Source organism: Ylistrum balloti, unplaced genomic scaffold (genome assembly GCF_031769215.1).
Source record: "Ylistrum balloti isolate Yb309-2 unplaced genomic scaffold, AGI_CSIRO_Ybal_v1 Utg370776, whole genome shotgun sequence".
In the NCBI taxonomy this organism is placed as follows: domain Eukaryota; kingdom Metazoa; phylum Mollusca; class Bivalvia; order Pectinida; family Pectinidae; genus Ylistrum; species Ylistrum balloti.
This window is the reverse complement of record NW_026782454.1, coordinates 192,060-210,171: the sequence shown is the minus strand read 5'-3', so window position 1 is coordinate 210,171 and position 18,112 is coordinate 192,060. Positions and strand designations below refer to the sequence as shown.

Genomic DNA, 18,112 nt, shown 5'->3' with positions numbered 1-18,112 from the left:
TTTTAACGTACAGGAAAGTCACTGCCACAGGATGGTCTTGCTAAATAAATTAATTGGTTAAAAAAAACTGGTAACTAATCGCCTGAGACCAAATGTTGTGTGAATGAAGGACTGATACGCCATAATTAGCTATGCGTTCGGCACAGGGGACTTTCTACTTGGTGTATGTATTGACTGATTTCCCCAGAAGACGTGCCAATGTTTTGGCAAAAATTAATTCCGAGACAACGAATGACTTTTCCCTTTGCTTTCCAAACGAAGGGGCTGAAAATCATTTAGATTCAAAAGAAATTTGGCTCGATGAAATTTGAGTCGTCCAAACAAAAATTACCAAACTATAGAAGGAAAAAATTACACCAACATAGTTAAATAAAACCTCCCTATATTCTGCTCACATGACAAGTTCTCTTTGGAAAGTTTGATTCTTATAACCAACTCTTCATCATCTGACATTACTTGAGATGTTTGGTGTGGACATGGCATGCTGTGTGCGCAATAAAACTGCTAAGCATGAGCATAACTTTTGTTTGCCTTTATTTCCCAGACCCAGGTTGAATGCTTGTTCGCCTTTATTTCCCAGACCCAGCTTGAATGCTTGTGTTTGGCTTTATTTTCTAGACCCAGCTTGAATGCTTGTGTTTGCCTTTATTTCCCAGACCCAGGTTGAATGCTTGTTCGCCTTTATTTCCCAGACCCAGCTTGAATGCTTGTGTTTGGCTTTATTTTCTAGACCCAGCTTGAATGCTTGTGTTTGCTTTTATTTCACAGACCCAGCTTGAATGCTTGTGTTTGCCTTTATTTCCTAGATCCAGCTTGAATGCTTGTTTGCCTTTATTTCCCAGACCCAGCTTGAATGCTTGTGTTTGCCTTTATTTTCTAGACCCAGCTTGAATGCTTGTGTTTGCCTTTATTTCCTAGATCCAGCTTGAATGCTTGTTTGCCTTTATTTCCCAGACCCAGCTTGAATGCTTGTGTTTGCCTTTATTTCCCAGACCCAGCTTGAATGCTTGTGTTTGCCTTTATTTTCTAGACCCAGCCTGAATGCTTGTTTGCCTTTATTTCCTAGATCCAGCTTGAATGCTTGTTTGCCTTTATTTCCCAGACCCAGCTTGAATGCTTGTTTGCCTTTATTTCCTAGATCCAGCTTGAATGCTTGTTTGCCTTTATTTCCCAGACCCAGCTTGAATGCTTGTGTTTGCCTTTATTTCTTAGCCCAGCTTAAATGCTTGTCCATGTTTGCAATCAGAGGAGGTAAATGGTAATGAATATTTGAAGACTATTCACAGTTTGAATGTTTGGGAAGTAAGTATTCATTTGTTTATTTCGGATGTAGACTGATGATGAAGGTATGTTTGGTATAAATTGCCTTCTTATGTAGCTTTTAGCTTTTGTATGTTTTCAGCTGGTGTACCTAGTAGTAGTGCTTGTCATAAGTGTGGCGAGGATGGCCACTTTGCAAGAGAATGTCCAGCTGGTGGTAATATCTTGCTGAAATACACCAAGTTTTATGTTATTGTTAATGCGTTGATTTTGATTTTTAAAAGGTTGGTTAGGAGAGGGTGCATTTTTTGATGAGCTCACCTTCACATTATTGTTTAGTTACTCTATTTTCTTTTTCACTTTAAACTACTAACACATTTGCTCTCTACACCCTTCGAACATATCATGGCAAAATCTAAAGTTTCAATAGCATTCAACGAATCTTGAGGTCGCATAACTGTATATTGTAATGGGTTTGAAGCAGAGTGTCCCTTTGTAATCTTCAAAAGGAGTATATCAGTCTGTGATTTGAAGTCTTTTTTTTTCTGGAACCAATCAAATTACTTCGTTTGTGCCTTCAATTTTGCCATGACATGTTTCAGGGGTGCAGAGAAGGAAAGTGACTGCTGGAGTATCCAGTAGGTATAAGGAAATGGATAGTGTTGATCTTCATCATTAGGTCGGTATATGGTTTCATTGTCTGGCTTTCACACCGTCCTATCACTGCTTTTTCACTCACACACCTTTGTATGTATGGTGTATAAGCTTGTTGTAGCACTTTTTATTGGCATCATTGTTGGAGATGATTGAAATTTTACTTTCTTGCCCTCGTTTGAATTCTTAGAGGCTATAAGTTACATAGAAAAAAGCTGATGAAATATTTTTAAATATGATGAACTGATTTCTTAGATTTTGTTGTTACGACCAAGCCTTGGGGGAAAAATTTGTTTCTTTAGTGGAAAAAAACCTCAATAACCCACAGTTCTGTAGAGGAAAAATGTTCAATGTCAAAGAGTTGCTTGTTTGGTTCAGCGCAGAGTGATTGATGAATTACTTTTAGGACAAGTATGATGAAAGACCAGAGTTTCTGTAATTTTTTGGGCCGGTTCCTATTCAGATGTTGCCTGTGTTATAGGTGGTGGTCGTGGTGGTCGTGGTGGCCGTGGTGGCAGAGGTGACAGTGGTGGCAGTGGGTACCCAAAAGGAGGTAAGTAACAGGTTGTCGGTCATGTAAATGATTATGATATTGATGTTGAGTGTGAATTGGTTTCAATCTGAATAGAAATGTTTTAAAGTCTACATCAATTCCAAGATGGAGGCAGTTGTGGTGGAAGTCGTGCATGTTTTAAAAGTGGAGAGGAGGGGCTTATGTCAAGAGAATGTCTGAAACGTAATAATGAATCCTGGTTTCTGAATAGGTTATGATCCTGGTTGTTTGGTTGAGATGTTTTTAAGGTATGCCTACACCAAGGAAAGGAAAGACCTGATAAAATCCCTTAGCAGAGAGATATAACATGTAGATAGCTACTTGGATGGACTTAAACACAACTTTACAAAATAGAAATGGCTGGTACAATTTGCAGGAGAAAAATATCATCCTTCCCCCCCATTAGGTAATGCAGTGAATGCATCTGTGTTGTCTTTTATGGTAAACAGCCTTTTCATGTTCTATTGGTTGATATGTATAATACGTTGATATAAATAAGTAAGTAGCAGTTTAATTGACCATTTTCAGCAGGTGGGGGAAGAGGAGGGGGTGGAAGTGGTGACCGTGGCCGTTTCAAATTTGGGGAACAAGGCCACTTTTCTAGAGAAAATCATAATGCAGAAAAGTCTGGGATCCAACTTGGTAAGAAATGAATGCTTTGGTAGTATTAAGGTGTGTTAAGATAATGTTGTGTAGAGGTAATGTGTGTTAGGTAATGTGTGTAGAGGTAAGGGGTGTAAAGGTAATGTTGTGTAGAGGTAATGTGTGTTAGGTAATGTGTGTAGAGGTAAGGGGTGTAAAGGTAATGTTGTGTAGAGGTAATGTGTGTTGAGGTAATGTGTGTAGAGGTTATGTGTGTTAGGTAATGTGTGTAGAGGTAATTGTGTTGAGGTAATGTGTGTAGAGGTAATGTGTGTAAAGGTAATGTTGTGTAGAGGTAATGTGTGTTAAGGTAATATGTGTAAAGGTAATGTGTAGAGGTAATGTGTGTAAAGGTAATGTTGTGTAGAGGTAATGTGTGTAGGTAATGTGTGTAGAGGTAATGTGTGTTAGGTAATGTGTGTAGAGGTAATGTGTGTTAAGGTAATGTTGTGTAGAGGTAATGTGTGTAGGTAATGTGTGTAGAGGTAATGTGTGTTAGGTAATGTGTGTAGAGGTAATGTGTGTTAGGTAATGTGTATAGAGGTTATGTGTGTTAAGGTAATGTGTGTAGAGGTAATGTGTGTAGAGGTAATGTTGTGTAGAGGTAATGTGTGTAGAGGTAATGTTGTGTAGAGGTAATGTGTGTAAAGGTAATGTTGTGTAGAGGTAATGTGTGTTAGGTAATGTGTGTTAGGTAATGTGTATAGAGGTTATGTGTGTAAAAGTAATGTTGTGTAAAGGTAATGTGTGTAGAGGTAATGTGTGTTAAGGTAATATGTGTAAAGGTAATGTGTAGAGGTAATGTGTGTTAAGGTAATGTGTGTAGAGGTAATGTGTGTAAAGGTTATGTTGTGTAGAGGTAATGTGTGTTAGGTAATGTGTGTAGAGGTAATGTGTGTTAAGGTAATGTTGTGTAGAGGTAATGTGTGTAGGGGTAATGTTGTATAGAGGTTATGTGTGTAGAGGTAATGTTGTGTAGAGGTAATGTGTGTAGGGGTAATGTTGTATAGAGGTTATGTGTGTAGAGGTAATGTTGTGTAGAGGTAAGGGGTGTAGAGGTAATGTGTATAGAGGTTATGTGTGTTAAGGTAATGTGTGTAGATGTAATGTGTTGTGTAGAGGTAATGTTGTGTAGAGGTAATGTGTGTAGAGGTTATGTGTGTTGAGGTAATGTGTGTAGATGTAATGTGTGTAAAGGTAATGTTGTGTAGAGGTAATGTGTGTAGAGGTAATGTGTGTAGAGGTTATGTGTGTAGAGGTTATGTGTGTTAAGGTAATGTGTGTAGATGTAATGTGTGTTAAGGTAATGTGTGTAGAGGTAATGTTGTGTAGAGGTAATGTTGTGTAGAGGTAATGTGTGTAGGGGTAATGTTGTGTAGAGGTAATGTTTGTAGAGGTAATGTGTATAGAGGTAATGTGTGTAGGGGTAATGTTGTGTAGAGGTAATGTGTGTAGAGTTAATGTGTGTTAGGTAATGTGTAGAGGTAATGTGTGTAGAGGTAATGTGTGTAAAGGTAATGTGTGTAGAGGTAAGGGGTGTAAAGGTAATGTGTGTAGAGGTAATGTGTGTAGAGGTAATGTGTGTTAGGTAATGTGTGTAGAGGTAATGTGTGTAGAGGTAATGTTGTGTAGAGGTAATGTGTGTAGAGGTTATGTGTGTAGAGGTTATGTGTGTTGAGGTAATGTGTGTAGAGGTTATGTGTGTTGAGGTAATGTGCGTTAGGTAATGTGTGTAGAGGTAATGTGTGTAGAGGTAATGTGTGTAGAGTTAATGTGTGTTAGGTAATGTGTAGAGGTAATGTGTGTTGAGGTAATGTGTGTAGAGGTTATGTGTGTTGAGGTAATGTGTGTTAGGTAATGTGTGTTAGGTAATGTGTAGAGGTAATGTTTGTTAGGTAATGTGTGTAGAGGTTATGTGTGTAGAGGTAAGGGGTGTAAAGGTAATGTGTTTAAAGGTAAGATATGTAAAGGTAAGAAGTTTCCTGCTTGACTGCATGCTATCTCCCATGGTTGAGATGTGTAGAGCTTGGAGTAGAGATAAGGAGGAATTTGGCCTATCTTCTGGTTCGACATTGCACTTTGTCTTAGGTCATTCTTCTCCATCAGAATTTGATTTTCCAGTTTGCTTGCTCACTATATCAGAGATCTTGAAACTTTATGAAAGTGTTCTGTATGTGTCCTAGTTGTGCATGCCTTGTAATGATGCATTTCCAAGAGAGCCACCAGCAGCCAGTTTTATATTTGATTTAATACTTTTGAACAACTTTAAATTGATCTTCTTGTTCAATGTGTAGCGGTACATGGCACATGTCCAGAACGATAAAAATTTCAAGATGACAGCGAAGGTTTTGAATTTTGGCTATGATTTTGGTTTTGATACCAAGATCACTTGAGAACTATTGTTAAAATGTTTGCATAGTGTAAACCTTCATTTCCTATAGAAAGGAATAGAAAATTGATGTTTGTGCCTTTTTATTTTGTTTTCATCCCAGACACAGAACGTTCTGCTCCCTACATCCCTCCAGCACCTTCTGAAGACGAAAATGAAATATTTGGAGGCATTTTAAAGGGTATTAACTTTGACAAGTATGAGAAAATTCCAGTGGAAGTGACAGGTCGAGGGGCACCCTCTTCTATCAAGAGTTTTGACGAGGCTGGCATATATGAGGGCTTTATGAAAAATCTTGTGAAGGCACATTTTGAAAAACCAACTCCAGTGCAGAAGTTTTCAATCCCTATAGTGATGTCTGGAAGGGATCTGATGGCGTGCGCCCAGACAGGATCAGGTAAAACGGTAAGAGATTCAGATAAACCATTAAGAAATGACAAACAGTCCTAATGAACGTCATGATTTCACAAGATGAGGTAAACTAATGAGGAACTACAGTCAGAGAGTCACCCAGAGAGTCGATTCACTGATAAACAATGCGTAGTCCCAGCTGACAGCCTGAGCTCAGGCAGGGCAAGTTAAACCAGTAATGTACTACAGTCACAGATGACAGCCTCAGATCAGACAGGGCCAGGTAAACCAGTTATGTACTATAGTCGAAATAGACAGCACAGGGGTGTAAAAATCCAGATGCCCTGGGCTTTCTTTAGACCATTTTCTTCCCAGCAGACTTTTAACGCATATATTTCTGAATCTAATCATAACATCTAAAGCTTTAATATGAACTGGAGGAATTTCATCCGTGATTGAAGTTTGTTACTGACCTGGTACAATGTCTGAGTTCTCTATATATTAACTAAAAATATAGAGAGTAATACTTACCGTCAAAATAGCAGTGATTGGTAATCAAATGATTACTTTTTATTTGATAAGAATCTTGGTGAAGAATTTAAGTTCATCAATCAAAAAGAAACTAACAGGGACACCCATGTTTGTATATGGTGCATTCTAACTGCTTCACCCGGAATCCTGACATTTTTTCTGATTGTTTTTTTTTCTTTGATTTTCAGTGAATGAGTTATGTTTTTTGATTTGTTTTTTAATTAATAATATTGATACATTTAAGAATTAATAAATTTGTTAACATAAACATATTTCTTGGGAGGTAGTGGATTTTATCAGACTACTAGTCCTGGGCTCAGACAGGGTTAGGTAACCTTGTAGTGTACTATAGTTCAAGCTGACAGCTTAAGTCCTGGTAGAATCAAGCAAAGCAGGTAAGAACTGGTAACATGTTCTCTGACAAGGCTGGGCACAACGGTAAAAAATTTTGTTGTCCAGCCTTTTAGATTGTAAAGAGGAATGGTAGAACATTTAAGATGTTTGTGGCCCCAGAGTGAATAGATTCTTGAACATCATCACTCTAGAAATTAAGTACAGATTTCTAGTGGTCTGACAGCTGTGAGTTTCACACTTCCTATTTAAAGTAATAAGTCTGTGCTTGATTTACAGGCAGCTTTCCTTCTCCCTGTCCTCACGGGAATGATGAAAAATGGTCTGACTGGAAGTGCTTTTTCTGAAGTGCAAGAGCCACAGGCCCTTGTAGTGGCTCCTACCCGCGAACTAGCTCTACAGATATTTAATGATGCTCGCAAGTTTTCCCATGGAACCATGCTACGGCCAGTGGTGCTGTATGGAGGTACATCTGTGGGTTATCAGCTGAAGCAGGTGGAGAATGGTGCTCACATCGTTGTTGGGACACCAGGAAGACTAATAGATGTCATTAACAAAGGAAAGGTGAGCATTGTCAGCGCTTGTTCATCAAGATTCAGTTTTAACCTATTAAGTTGGTCTCCTACATCAGAATATATTTGTTTCCATGGTAACTATATCTTGGTGTCTAATATCAAAATATATTTGTTTCCATGATAACCATATCTTGGTGTCTAACATCAGAATATATTTGTTTCCAAGGTTACTATTGTATATTGATGTCCTGTATCAGAAAACATTCCATTGTAAAGTCTATCATTGTTACCATATTTATTCTAATAAATGCCCCTCCCTCCCCTTCTCAGGCTTAAAATGTTTGTGATCTTGTTGCTCAATATTTTCCATTTACATTCTTACATTGTTGTATGTTCTTTTACAGATAAGTCTGTCAAAACTGAAATACCTTATCTTGGATGAAGCAGACAGGATGTTGGACATGGGATTTGGACCAGATATTAAGAAAATTGTACATGAACTTGGTACACCAGAAAAAACTGAGAGGCAGACACTGATGTTCAGTGCCACATTTCCTGAGGAAATCCAGAAATTGGCTGGTGAATTTCTAAATGACTATTTGTTTTTAACTGTGGGTCGTGTAGGAGGAGCCTGTTCAGATGTGACACAAAATTTTTTTCAGGTGGAAAGGCAGCAAAAGAGACAGAAATTGTGTGACATACTGTCAGAATCAGGTAATTATTCAACAGATGAATGAATTTATCCGTAGAAATTGTGTGAAATACTGTCAGAATCAGGTAATTATTCAACAGATGAATGAATTTATCTGTAGAAATTGTGTGAAATACTGTCAGAATCAGGTAATTATTCAACAGATGAATGAATTTATCCGTAGAAATTGTGTGAAATACTGTCAGAATCAGGTATTATTGTGTGAATTTATCCGTAGATATTGTGTGAAATACTGTCAGAATCAGGTTATTATTCAACAGATGAATGAATTTATCCGTGTACTCCTGGTAAACACTAGCTGCAGTATACTGCTCGGCTTGAGAGAACTTCTCTATGGCATAATCGATTGAGTGTCAAACTAGTAGACCAGAGGTCCTGGGTTCGAATCCTAGCGGAGGCAGTAAAATAAATAATGACCTCTGTTACATTGGTGTCCATGTAGGACAATAAAGGTGCAAGTAAATACATTACCTTAATATCAAGGTGCTGTGACCTGATTGGCTGATTTCTTTTAATCACTCTCTGATGCTGCTTTCTGCATAATATCTTTTGAAGGATTGGTTTGATTTTGATGAAACTTCGTTAGTAAATTTGTTTCCTTGCTACCTTGCTCAAGTTTAATTAATGGCGAATTCCATACATTTGTAATGAGGCTGCTGTGACCTGATTGGCTGAAATCGGTCAGCACCCTTACTGAATGCTTTCCGCATGTTATCATTTGAAGGAACCATTGAACTTTGATGAAATCTCCTCGCTCAAGTTCATTAGGCCGTGAATTCCATGCATATTTAATCATGGTGCTCTTACCTAATTGACTGATATCTTGAAACAACCTTGAGGATCGCTTTCCACACTTCTTTCAAAGGAATGATCAATTTTTTTTTTATGAGACTTGCTTAGCAGACTTGGTACCCTATCTACTCTGTTGATAATTGATTATTCCTTGAATATCTAATGAGGCAGCTGTGACCTAAATGGCTGATTGCTTTGCACAGAATATCTTCTGAAGTAATAATAAGAGACCTTGAAAGACCATAGATATGTATCTCTTAACAATTCAGAAATATAACTGCCACAAAATCATGAAAAAGTATAATAATGATAAGTAACAGAACAATAACACCATTTGGGAGAAAGCCCTTATAAACCTTTCATTGAAGCTTTAAAGTGAACATAAACAGTAAATGGTTTCAGTTGGTGGTGGGTTGTCCTTGTTTCTTTCTGTAATAGATAATAAAGGTGTTGTAGAACTTTGACATCAGTAAATCACTGAAGTGTTCTGTGTTATCAGGTGCAGATAAAACATTGGTGTTTGTGGAGCAGAAAAGAAATGCCGATTTCCTGGCCTCATATCTGTCAGAGTCTGGTTTCCCTACAACTAGTATACATGGGTAAGTCGCAGTTTTACTTAGAAAGTGTATTGTCAGTGATGATTTTGTCACAAGGTTGTTTACCCTCTGCCATTGAAAGTAGTATGGTAAATATAGAATCAGGAATTGAAAGAGATTATAGGTTCCAGAAAAAGTGAATATACAAAAGAGGTCAAAATATTCTGAAGAGTTTTTAATGTTTTTACGTAATTGATTGTATTCATTTGTAACATGAAAGATGTGTTTCAATTATGTCATTTATAATCTGAAAAAAAGTTCAGGGTATGGAATTTCCTTGATGTTGTCTGTTTTTTTTTAAGTAGACAAAATACCTGTATTTGGAAATCATATCATGATACCAGTATTCATGATACCATTGGCACCCCTAGATTCTAAGCAGCATGGTTTCATTCACAGTAACCAACATGGAGACAAAATACCTTAGATAATTTGTGGTTAATTACACATTTTGCAGGGATCGACTCCAGAGGGAAAGAGAAGAAGCTCTTAGAGATTTCAAAATGGGCAAAGCTCCCATCCTGATAGCCACATCTGTAGCAGCACGTGGCTTAGACATTCCTAATGTGAAACATGTAATAAACTATGACCTACCTCAGTCGATAGAAGAATATGTACACAGGATAGGCAGAACCGGGCGTTGTGGCAATCTGGGCAAAGCAACAAGTTTCTATTCAGAGGACTCGGACGGTAGTCTAGCCAAACCACTGATGAGGATCTTGGTGGATGTAAGTTTCCTCTACACCAGTTTCACTTGGAAGAGTTTTGATGATTTCAATACATGTATAGACTTGTCACAATTATCTTCCCTTGGTGAAAAAATCATGAATAAATGTTTTCCAAACTTTCTATTTTATTAATTATATCACTGCTGATAAATATAGTTAATCAAGTGGAATTTCCCACGTTGGAAATCACCTACTCCAAATTTATTATCATTGTTTCTCCACCCAATTGTTCTACTATCATTGCTAGATGTAACCTTGTGTTTGGAGAGGGTCCTCAAGAAATGTGGCCTATACTTAGTTCAGATGAAGTGTCCCATAGAGAAATAGCATCATATTAGTTAGGATGAAAGTTCTCCAAGATATGTAGCCTGTTGTTGGTTATGATTAAGGGTCCCTGAGAGATGTGGCCTGTTATTGGTTAGGATAAACATTCCCTGAGATATGTGGCCTGTTGTTGGATAGGATGAAGGGTCCGTGAGAGGTGTAGCCTGTTACAAGTTAGGATGAAGGGTCCTTGAGAGATGTAGCCTTGTTGGTTAGGATGAAGGGTCCCTGAGATATGTGGCCTGTTGTTGGATAGGATGAAGGGTCCCTGAGATATGTGGCCTGTTGTTGGATTGGATGAAGGGTCCCTGAGAGATGTAACTTTGTTGGTTAGGATGATGGGTCTCTGAAATATGTAGCCTGTTGTTGGATGGGATGAAGGGTCTCCGAGATATGTAGCCTGTTGTTGGATAGGATGAAGGGTCCCTGAGAGATGTGGCCTGTTGTTGGATAGGATGAAGGGTCCCTGAGAGATGTGGCCTGTTGTTGGATAGGATGAAGGGTCCCTGAGATATGTAGCCTGTTGTTTGTTAGGATGAAGGGTACCTGAGATATGTAGCCTGTTGTTGGATAGCATGAAGGGTCTCCGAGATATTTAGCCTGTCGTTGGATAGGATGAAGGGTCCCTGAGAGATGTAACCTTGTTGGTTAGGATGAAGGGTCTCCGAGATATGTAGCCTGTTGTTGGATAGGATGAAGGGTCCCTGAGAGATGTAACCTTGTTGGTTAGGATGAAGGGTCTCTGAGATATGTAGCCTGTTGTTGGATAGGATGAAGGGTCCCTGAGATATGTGGCCTGTTACAGGTTAGGATGAAGGGTCCCTGAGATATGTGGCCTGTTACAGGATAGGATGAAGGGTCCCTGAGATATGTAGCCTGTTGTTGGATAGGATGAAGAGTCCCTGAGATATGTAGCCTGTTGTTGGATAGGATGAAGGGTCCCTGAGATATGTAGCCTGTTGTTGGATAGGATGAAGAGTCCCTGAGATATGTAGCCTGTTGTTGGTTAGGATGAAGGGTCTCCGAGATATGTAGCCTGTTGTTGGATAGGATGAAGGGTCCCTGAGAGATGTGGCCTGTTGTTGGATAGGATGAAGGGTCCCTGAGAGATGTGGCCTGTTGTTGGATAGGATGAAGGGTCCCTGAGATATGTAGCCTGTCGTTGGATAGGATGAAGGGTCTCCGAGATATGTAGCCTGTCGTTGGATAGGATGAATGGTCCCTGAGAGATGTAACCTTGTTGGTTAGGATGAAGGGTCTCCGAGATATGTAGCCTGTTGTTGGATAGGATGAAGGGTCCCTGAGATATGTGGCCTGGTACAGGAAAGGATGAAGGGTCCCTGAGATATGTGGCCTGTTACAGGATAGGATGAAGGGTCCCTGAGATATGTGGCCTGTTACAGGTTAGGATGAAGGGTCCCTGAGATATTTAGCCTGTTGTTGGATAGGATGAAGGGTCCCTGAGAGATGTAGCCTTGTTGGTTAGGATGAAGGGTCTCCGAGATATGTAGCCTGTTGTTGGATAGGATGAAGGGTCCCTGAGATATGTGGCCTGTTGTTGGTTAGGATGAAGGGTCCCTGAGAGATGTGGCCTGTTGTTGGTTAGGATGAAGGGTCTCAGAGATATGTGGCCTGTTACAGGTTAGGATGAAGGGTCCCTGAGATATGTCGCCTGTTGTTGGATAGGATGAGGGGTTCCTGAGAGATGTAGCCTGGTGTTGGGAAGGTGTTAAAACTTTGATTGTTTCATTCAATTTTTTTGTATCAAGTGTAGTGTACTAAATAGTGTTTCGGAATCCAAACAGGCTCAACAAACAGTACCTGACTGGCTTGAATCCAGTGGGCAAGGCATGATGTCTTCAGGATCATATTCTGGAGGCAGTCGATTCGGAGGAAGAGACATCAGAAAGGGCCAAGAAAGGGTAAGTCTGTTTGTAGAAATAATCGAGGGATGACAATATTTTGATGTGTTAGTAGAAATGATGTAGAAATAATCAAGGGATGACAATATTTTGATGTGTTAGTAGAATTGATGTAGAAATAATCGAGGGATGACATTATTTTGATGTGTTAGTAGAATTGATGACTAGGAATGAATGATTATTTACTTGGTTGTTGTAGACAAGAGAACACGCAGGAAATGGCCAAAGTTCCTACTCCGGATATGGCAGTGGATTTGGTGGTCAGACAGCTAAAGTCGGTGGTGATGGTGAGGACGATGAGGAAGACTGGGACTGAGCATACCAGAATTATACCGAGTGTTATCACTAGCTCAGGTGCCAGTTCTATCACGAGGTCGGGCCACCATTTGGTGTCATGTCGTGTGTGAATACATATGTGTTCTCAACTATGGAGACTGGTTTCGGTCCAAGGAGAGAGATCTTTGTGTCGAGTAACAAGACAATCATAAACAGCTATATTCATGAGGGAGTAAGGAGTCCCAATGTTACAGTTGTTGAACATGTTTTTCTGTTAAAATTTGTTTCAAAGTGTTAAAACATTTAGATAGGTGCCTATTAAGTTTTTTTCATTACAAAATGTACATTTTCTTTTCTGATAGAGTAGCTTTGATATCTTCATATCTGACCTCTGATGGATAGTGAAGAAAGTCCACTTCTCCAAACTCAGTCCTTCATATCATATTCATTTTGGACTGACTTGCAATCAGTGGATCTACCATTGGGGATTCAATATGTGAGCAGAACATACTGTTTTCGGGATTGAAGATTGAATATCTGGCAGCATCTTTTTGGCAAACTTGGTGCTTAGGGAAGAAATGTTGATGCTTTGTTTAAGCTCTCCTATTCTACATACAACAAGCATTATTAGTGTACAGTGTCAGAGGTGATCAGAACTGGTATTTGTTGTATCAACAAGAACTCTTGTATTTTACTTTCTGCTTTTTGTAATTCATTTTCAGCTTGCCGCTGCACTGCAGCAATCTGTAAAAAAATACATAAAATAGAGGCAGAGATGTTGCCTTCATCAAAAGTATTTTAGTGAGCAAGCTAGTCCATAAATAGGGATCATTCAGTCCTTCAATACTGCATTCATCTAAAGTATTTTAGTGAGCAAGCTAGTCCATCATTAATGAACAGGGATCATTGAATCCTTCGATACAATTCAGTTGTACAATTCCAGTAATATCAACTGATATCCTTCTGATAGTTGGAATTGCTTAACATTGCCAATGTGTTATGTGGTGTTGCTCTATCTTATCCTAATGCTCATTATTTTTTATGTTGTGTTTATTATGTCGCTGGATGGTAGTTAAATGTGGCATGGGGAAAGACAAGTGAAGCAGTCCTAAGTGGCTAACATCTACCGAGATGTTGAAATGTGTAACTAGTGAGGCAAGTTGTCTCAAGTTAATCTCAGTTTTTGAGATTTTTTAGATGATTGAAAAGGTTTGTGAGTTCAGAATTGCTGGAACAGATGTTTGCCAGAATTAAATGACTTGTAATGGATGACCGTGTCATGATTTGAGATTTCCAGGGCATTGAAAGATAATTATAGTAGTTTTGTGTTTTGCTGGTAAGCTTGGCACCATGACCTGTATTTCGTAGTGTACTGATTATTAACAGTGGTTTCAGAGTTCCTGCAATGGAAAGCAGTCTACCTGGCAGTTTTGGTCGTGATAGTGGGGTTAGTGAAAAACAAAGGGTAATGCTGCTAGTGTAATGTGGGTCTAAAAACCAGGATTGTGTTGTCTCTGAGCTGGTATCGCTGCAGTTCTTCTCAGCTGATCTGTTGAGGATTGGCTTCATCGTGCCAAACGTATACAGAACTTTTTTGCACCTTTAACAGTGAAGTACACCAGTCGTACTTCCTGGTGAGTTTTAGTGCTGGGTGTGCATCCATTTGTTTATAGAAAACTTTCTAGTGCTGTCTATATATGATTTTGTACCATGTAAGAATGATTAACAAGTTCAACAAGACATTGATATCCTATTTTCTAGAATCCTTTGTGTGTTAATCACTTTCAAAGAGCCAGACCAACTCCTCGACCGATATTATTTTATATTAAAAAAAAATCATAATTTTCTATTTTTCTCGGGTAGCAAAAGTGTTGACTAACCCTGTAATACCGCAATTTTAAAGTAAATCGCTACCAATCTAACATAATAAATAGTTTTAAAAAAGAATTCGAAAAGACTCAGTGCTAATTTATAATTATGAGGGAAGTCCTGCCCTCTAACGCATGCGCAAAGAACTGTAAATAAATCTGCCGTCTTCCAACATGGCAGAAAGCGTGCAAGGGAGGTGGGGAAGAAAATGTGTTTTGACGGACTCTGAGGCGAAAAGAAGGAAGGTGGCGCGAGACCGTGATATATCAAAGGTAAAGATTTATATTTGTGTGCATACGGAAAGATGGAATACTGTGAAGACCGAACTGAATTTAAAAACAAATCGCAAAAGTAGCGTGCATTTTGCTTGCCAGGTAAGAACTCAATCCACAAATATAAAATTCGTTTTAGATAGGTCCATTTCGTGATTTTCTATATGTTCATTACCGTATTGTAGCCCCCATTTGAGGGCCTCTTGGCAATTAATCACAGTTTTTCTCGTAATCTGCACGTTTTTGTGTCGTATCTAAGCATTGAAAGATATTATCAATACATATGTTAGATGATTTCAATACAGGATATATAGAGTATTGATTGCATTTATCGGTGAAATCTCTTTACAAGCGATGTCACATGGACATACTACTCGCCTCTTCCCCCATTTTTGTTTTGGCTCGGACCGTGTCTGATCATATCACATGACTTTTCCTCATCAATATTTATATCCTGGTGTTGATTAATGAGACTAATTCCAGCACCGATATCTCCGGTACCCTTTCAATTTCAGGTTCAAAACTTTACACAAGTCTTTATTTATATGTTATCTATTAGTATACAACATTTACAGTCAATGAAATATGAAAAATGTCTATAACAGAGTGGGTCTGGCTCTTAAGTAAAAACAAACACAAAACAGTATCACAAGATGTAAACCCTACAATTTTTAACAATTTTATAGTGAAACCACTAGCCATATCTGTACCAAGGTCACCTTTGGTTGTTGTCCAAACTATTAGACTTAAAAGTTGGCATTATTACTGCTACAGCTGCACTGGATGGTTATACAGTCCTGGTAACATTCTAACTGTGATGACATGCTAACTGTGATTCATTCATTCCCACTTTTCTGGTCTTGCCCACTCCATGTACATTCTTATCACATATTTTAGTTAAACCATTTTATATGCTGTATAATAAAATGATAATGTTGATACTTTATTGCTTTTGTAATTTTTAGGTCACCAGGGTCATGGTATTGTGCTAGTAGCATGCTGGCATGAAGGGCTACCAAGTTTGTTTAAATGAATGACCTTGACTTTCATTCAATGTCACAGGGGTAAAATGTATTAAAAATCTTCAAATGACTTCCTCTCAATAAGAAAATGACCTTAGAGTCTTGATATTGGGCCAGTATCATGCTGGGATGGTAGGCTGCTAAGTTTGTTCAAATGAATGACCTTGACATATTTTCATAGTCACAGGGGTCAAATGTGTTTAAATATTTAAATGACTTCTTCTCAATAACCAAACAGTCCAGAGTCATGGTATTGGGCCAGTAGCATGCACAGGGTCACAGGGGTCAAATATGCTAACTACAACAACAGACTGTCTTATCAGTTAGAAACAATAAAAACTTTTTTAAAGTTTTTGCATATATCAGTTCTGTTCTGTGCAATGCTGGAACTGATGGGACAAGTTCTAAAACCGAAGACCTTGGGTGACTGTTAAGGCCCATGGGCCTCTTGTTATCTGATGTCATCATTCAATTTGCCTTGTGTCTGTCCATAGAGTTTTTGTTGTCACTTTGGAATTACTAGATAGATCTTTCCAAGATTTCATTTGAAGGTTCCCTTGTTGAGTCTGGTTTTCAGTCCCAATGTGACCTAATGCAATCACCTTCATCTGCATCATGCATCATGTAGTGTTTGTCATGCGCCGTGTGTCTGTAAACAAGTTAAGATATTTGACTTCAGCTCAAAAACCCCTGAACCGATATTAATGAAATTTTGCTGGAACCTTCCCTGGTCTAAGGTGAACCAAAATTGTAAATAATACAGAGGCTTGAGGGGCGGGTCCAGAAGTGGTCATATCTTGACTCAAAATTCTTCCCAACACCCAAATATGGTAGAATCAAATGCTCTTCATGACGGAAAGCATCTTGTTGGATCCAGTAAGGCTTCCATCTTCGTATGAAACTTCTTTAAAATTTCTTCTCCATTCCAGTTGTGCCCTTGAGCTTAATTTTTTTCCTACTACATGCTTACTATTACAGCTCTTGCAATAGATGACCAGTAAGGCATGCTCTTGTCTGTCTTGGGATTGATTAGGAAAACAAAATGGTTGATGGGTGACTAAATTCAGGGCCTGAAACCCCATAATTACAAAGTTATGGCCCTTTGTGAAATCTTTGTCAGTTTAAAATTGATTGCATTTGAACTAGGATAATGGAACTTGGGTGTATACATAGAACATACCAGGGAGTTGTGCAGTGTCCAATAGTTGTTTCTGAGGATCATTCATCAGTTTTACAGATACTCTTGTTTAGCTCTAATTTTTTAGCCCATCATCATCAGATGGTGTGCTATTCAAATCGCCCAGCGTCCGTGTTCCGTCCGTAAAAAAATTTTGTTACCACAATATCTTCAGAAATACTGGATGGATCTTTTTTCAAATTGTATATGTAGGTTCCCCTTGGTCTTGAGTTCTGCCGATGTCATTTTGGGACTGATCAGAAAAACAAAATGGCCAAAAAGGCCATCTTGGATTTTTTCAATGAAGTTTGTTATTGCTATTTCTTGAAGTAGTGGATGTTTATTTCTTAAATTTCGTATGTAGGTTCCATTTGGTCCCTAGTTGTGCCTGTTTGAGTTTGAAACTAATTAGAAAAACAAAATGGCGGACAGACAGCCATCTTGGATTTTGCCTACTAAAGATTGTTATTGTTATTTCTTAGAAGTACTGAACGGATATCTCTCAGATTTCATATGTATGTTCCCTTTGGTCTCTCCTTGTGCCTGTTTGATTTTTAGGAATGATCGGGTGGCCATTTTGGATTTGGCAGGTAAAGATTATCATTGCTATTTCTGCAAAGGAATGTTAAATGCCTTATCATTAAGAGCAAAAATAGAGAAGGGAAAAGATCTAACTTTCAAAGAGCAAATAAGATCAAACAATGGTGGGCATAAAGATCCCTCTGGGATCTTTTGTTTTGCCTTGTTTTTGGGTTAGCCCATTTGTAATGAATGGAATTATTTATTTCAATGCCACAGCTGGGATATAAACCTTGGACCTCTAGTTTATTCCTAGTCTTGGACTCGAGCAACGGAGATATAGAGTGCAAATTTCTCTGAGTGGTATATTATAATCCTTTTCTGGGAAAGTTTCCAGGGATTAAAGGGATGCTTTTAAAAAAAGTAACACAAGTAATATTCCAAAGTCCCTATATAGGCGTAACAGGTCATATTTTTCAAAGCCTTTGCAAGGATTTGAACCCATGACCTAATGATTACTGGTCATGTGATCAGCTGATCAAGCCCAAGAGAAAATTTCTCGTGCTGTGCGGTTTATTGAGGATACTATTTACCAATCAAACTTATCTTTGCTAGAAAACAAAAAAGTGACAAGGACATGGTCATTAAGATACCCTG

General features: G+C 38.5%; 1 protein-coding gene across 2 annotated transcripts in view; it reads left to right on the top strand.

The window, feature by feature from the left end:
• Window positions 1-15,678, top strand: part of LOC132558252 (probable ATP-dependent RNA helicase DDX4) — a 29,190-nt gene extending 13,512 nt beyond the window's left edge. For both annotated transcript variants that reach the window (XM_060222792.1, XM_060222793.1), the window contains exons 8-15: window positions 2,396-2,467; window positions 5,602-5,903; window positions 7,011-7,295; window positions 7,651-7,960; window positions 9,250-9,349; window positions 9,804-10,074; window positions 12,204-12,320; window positions 12,520-15,678. In XM_060222792.1, coding sequence (XP_060078775.1) covers window positions 2,396-2,467; window positions 5,602-5,903; window positions 7,011-7,295; window positions 7,651-7,960; window positions 9,250-9,349; window positions 9,804-10,074; window positions 12,204-12,320; window positions 12,520-12,636 — 1,574 coding nt within the window. In that variant the 3' untranslated portion in view covers window positions 12,637-15,678. The remainder of the gene's footprint in view (window positions 1-2,395; window positions 2,468-5,601; window positions 5,904-7,010; window positions 7,296-7,650; window positions 7,961-9,249; window positions 9,350-9,803; window positions 10,075-12,203; window positions 12,321-12,519) is intronic.
• Window positions 15,679-18,112: the final 2,434 nt, after the last annotated feature.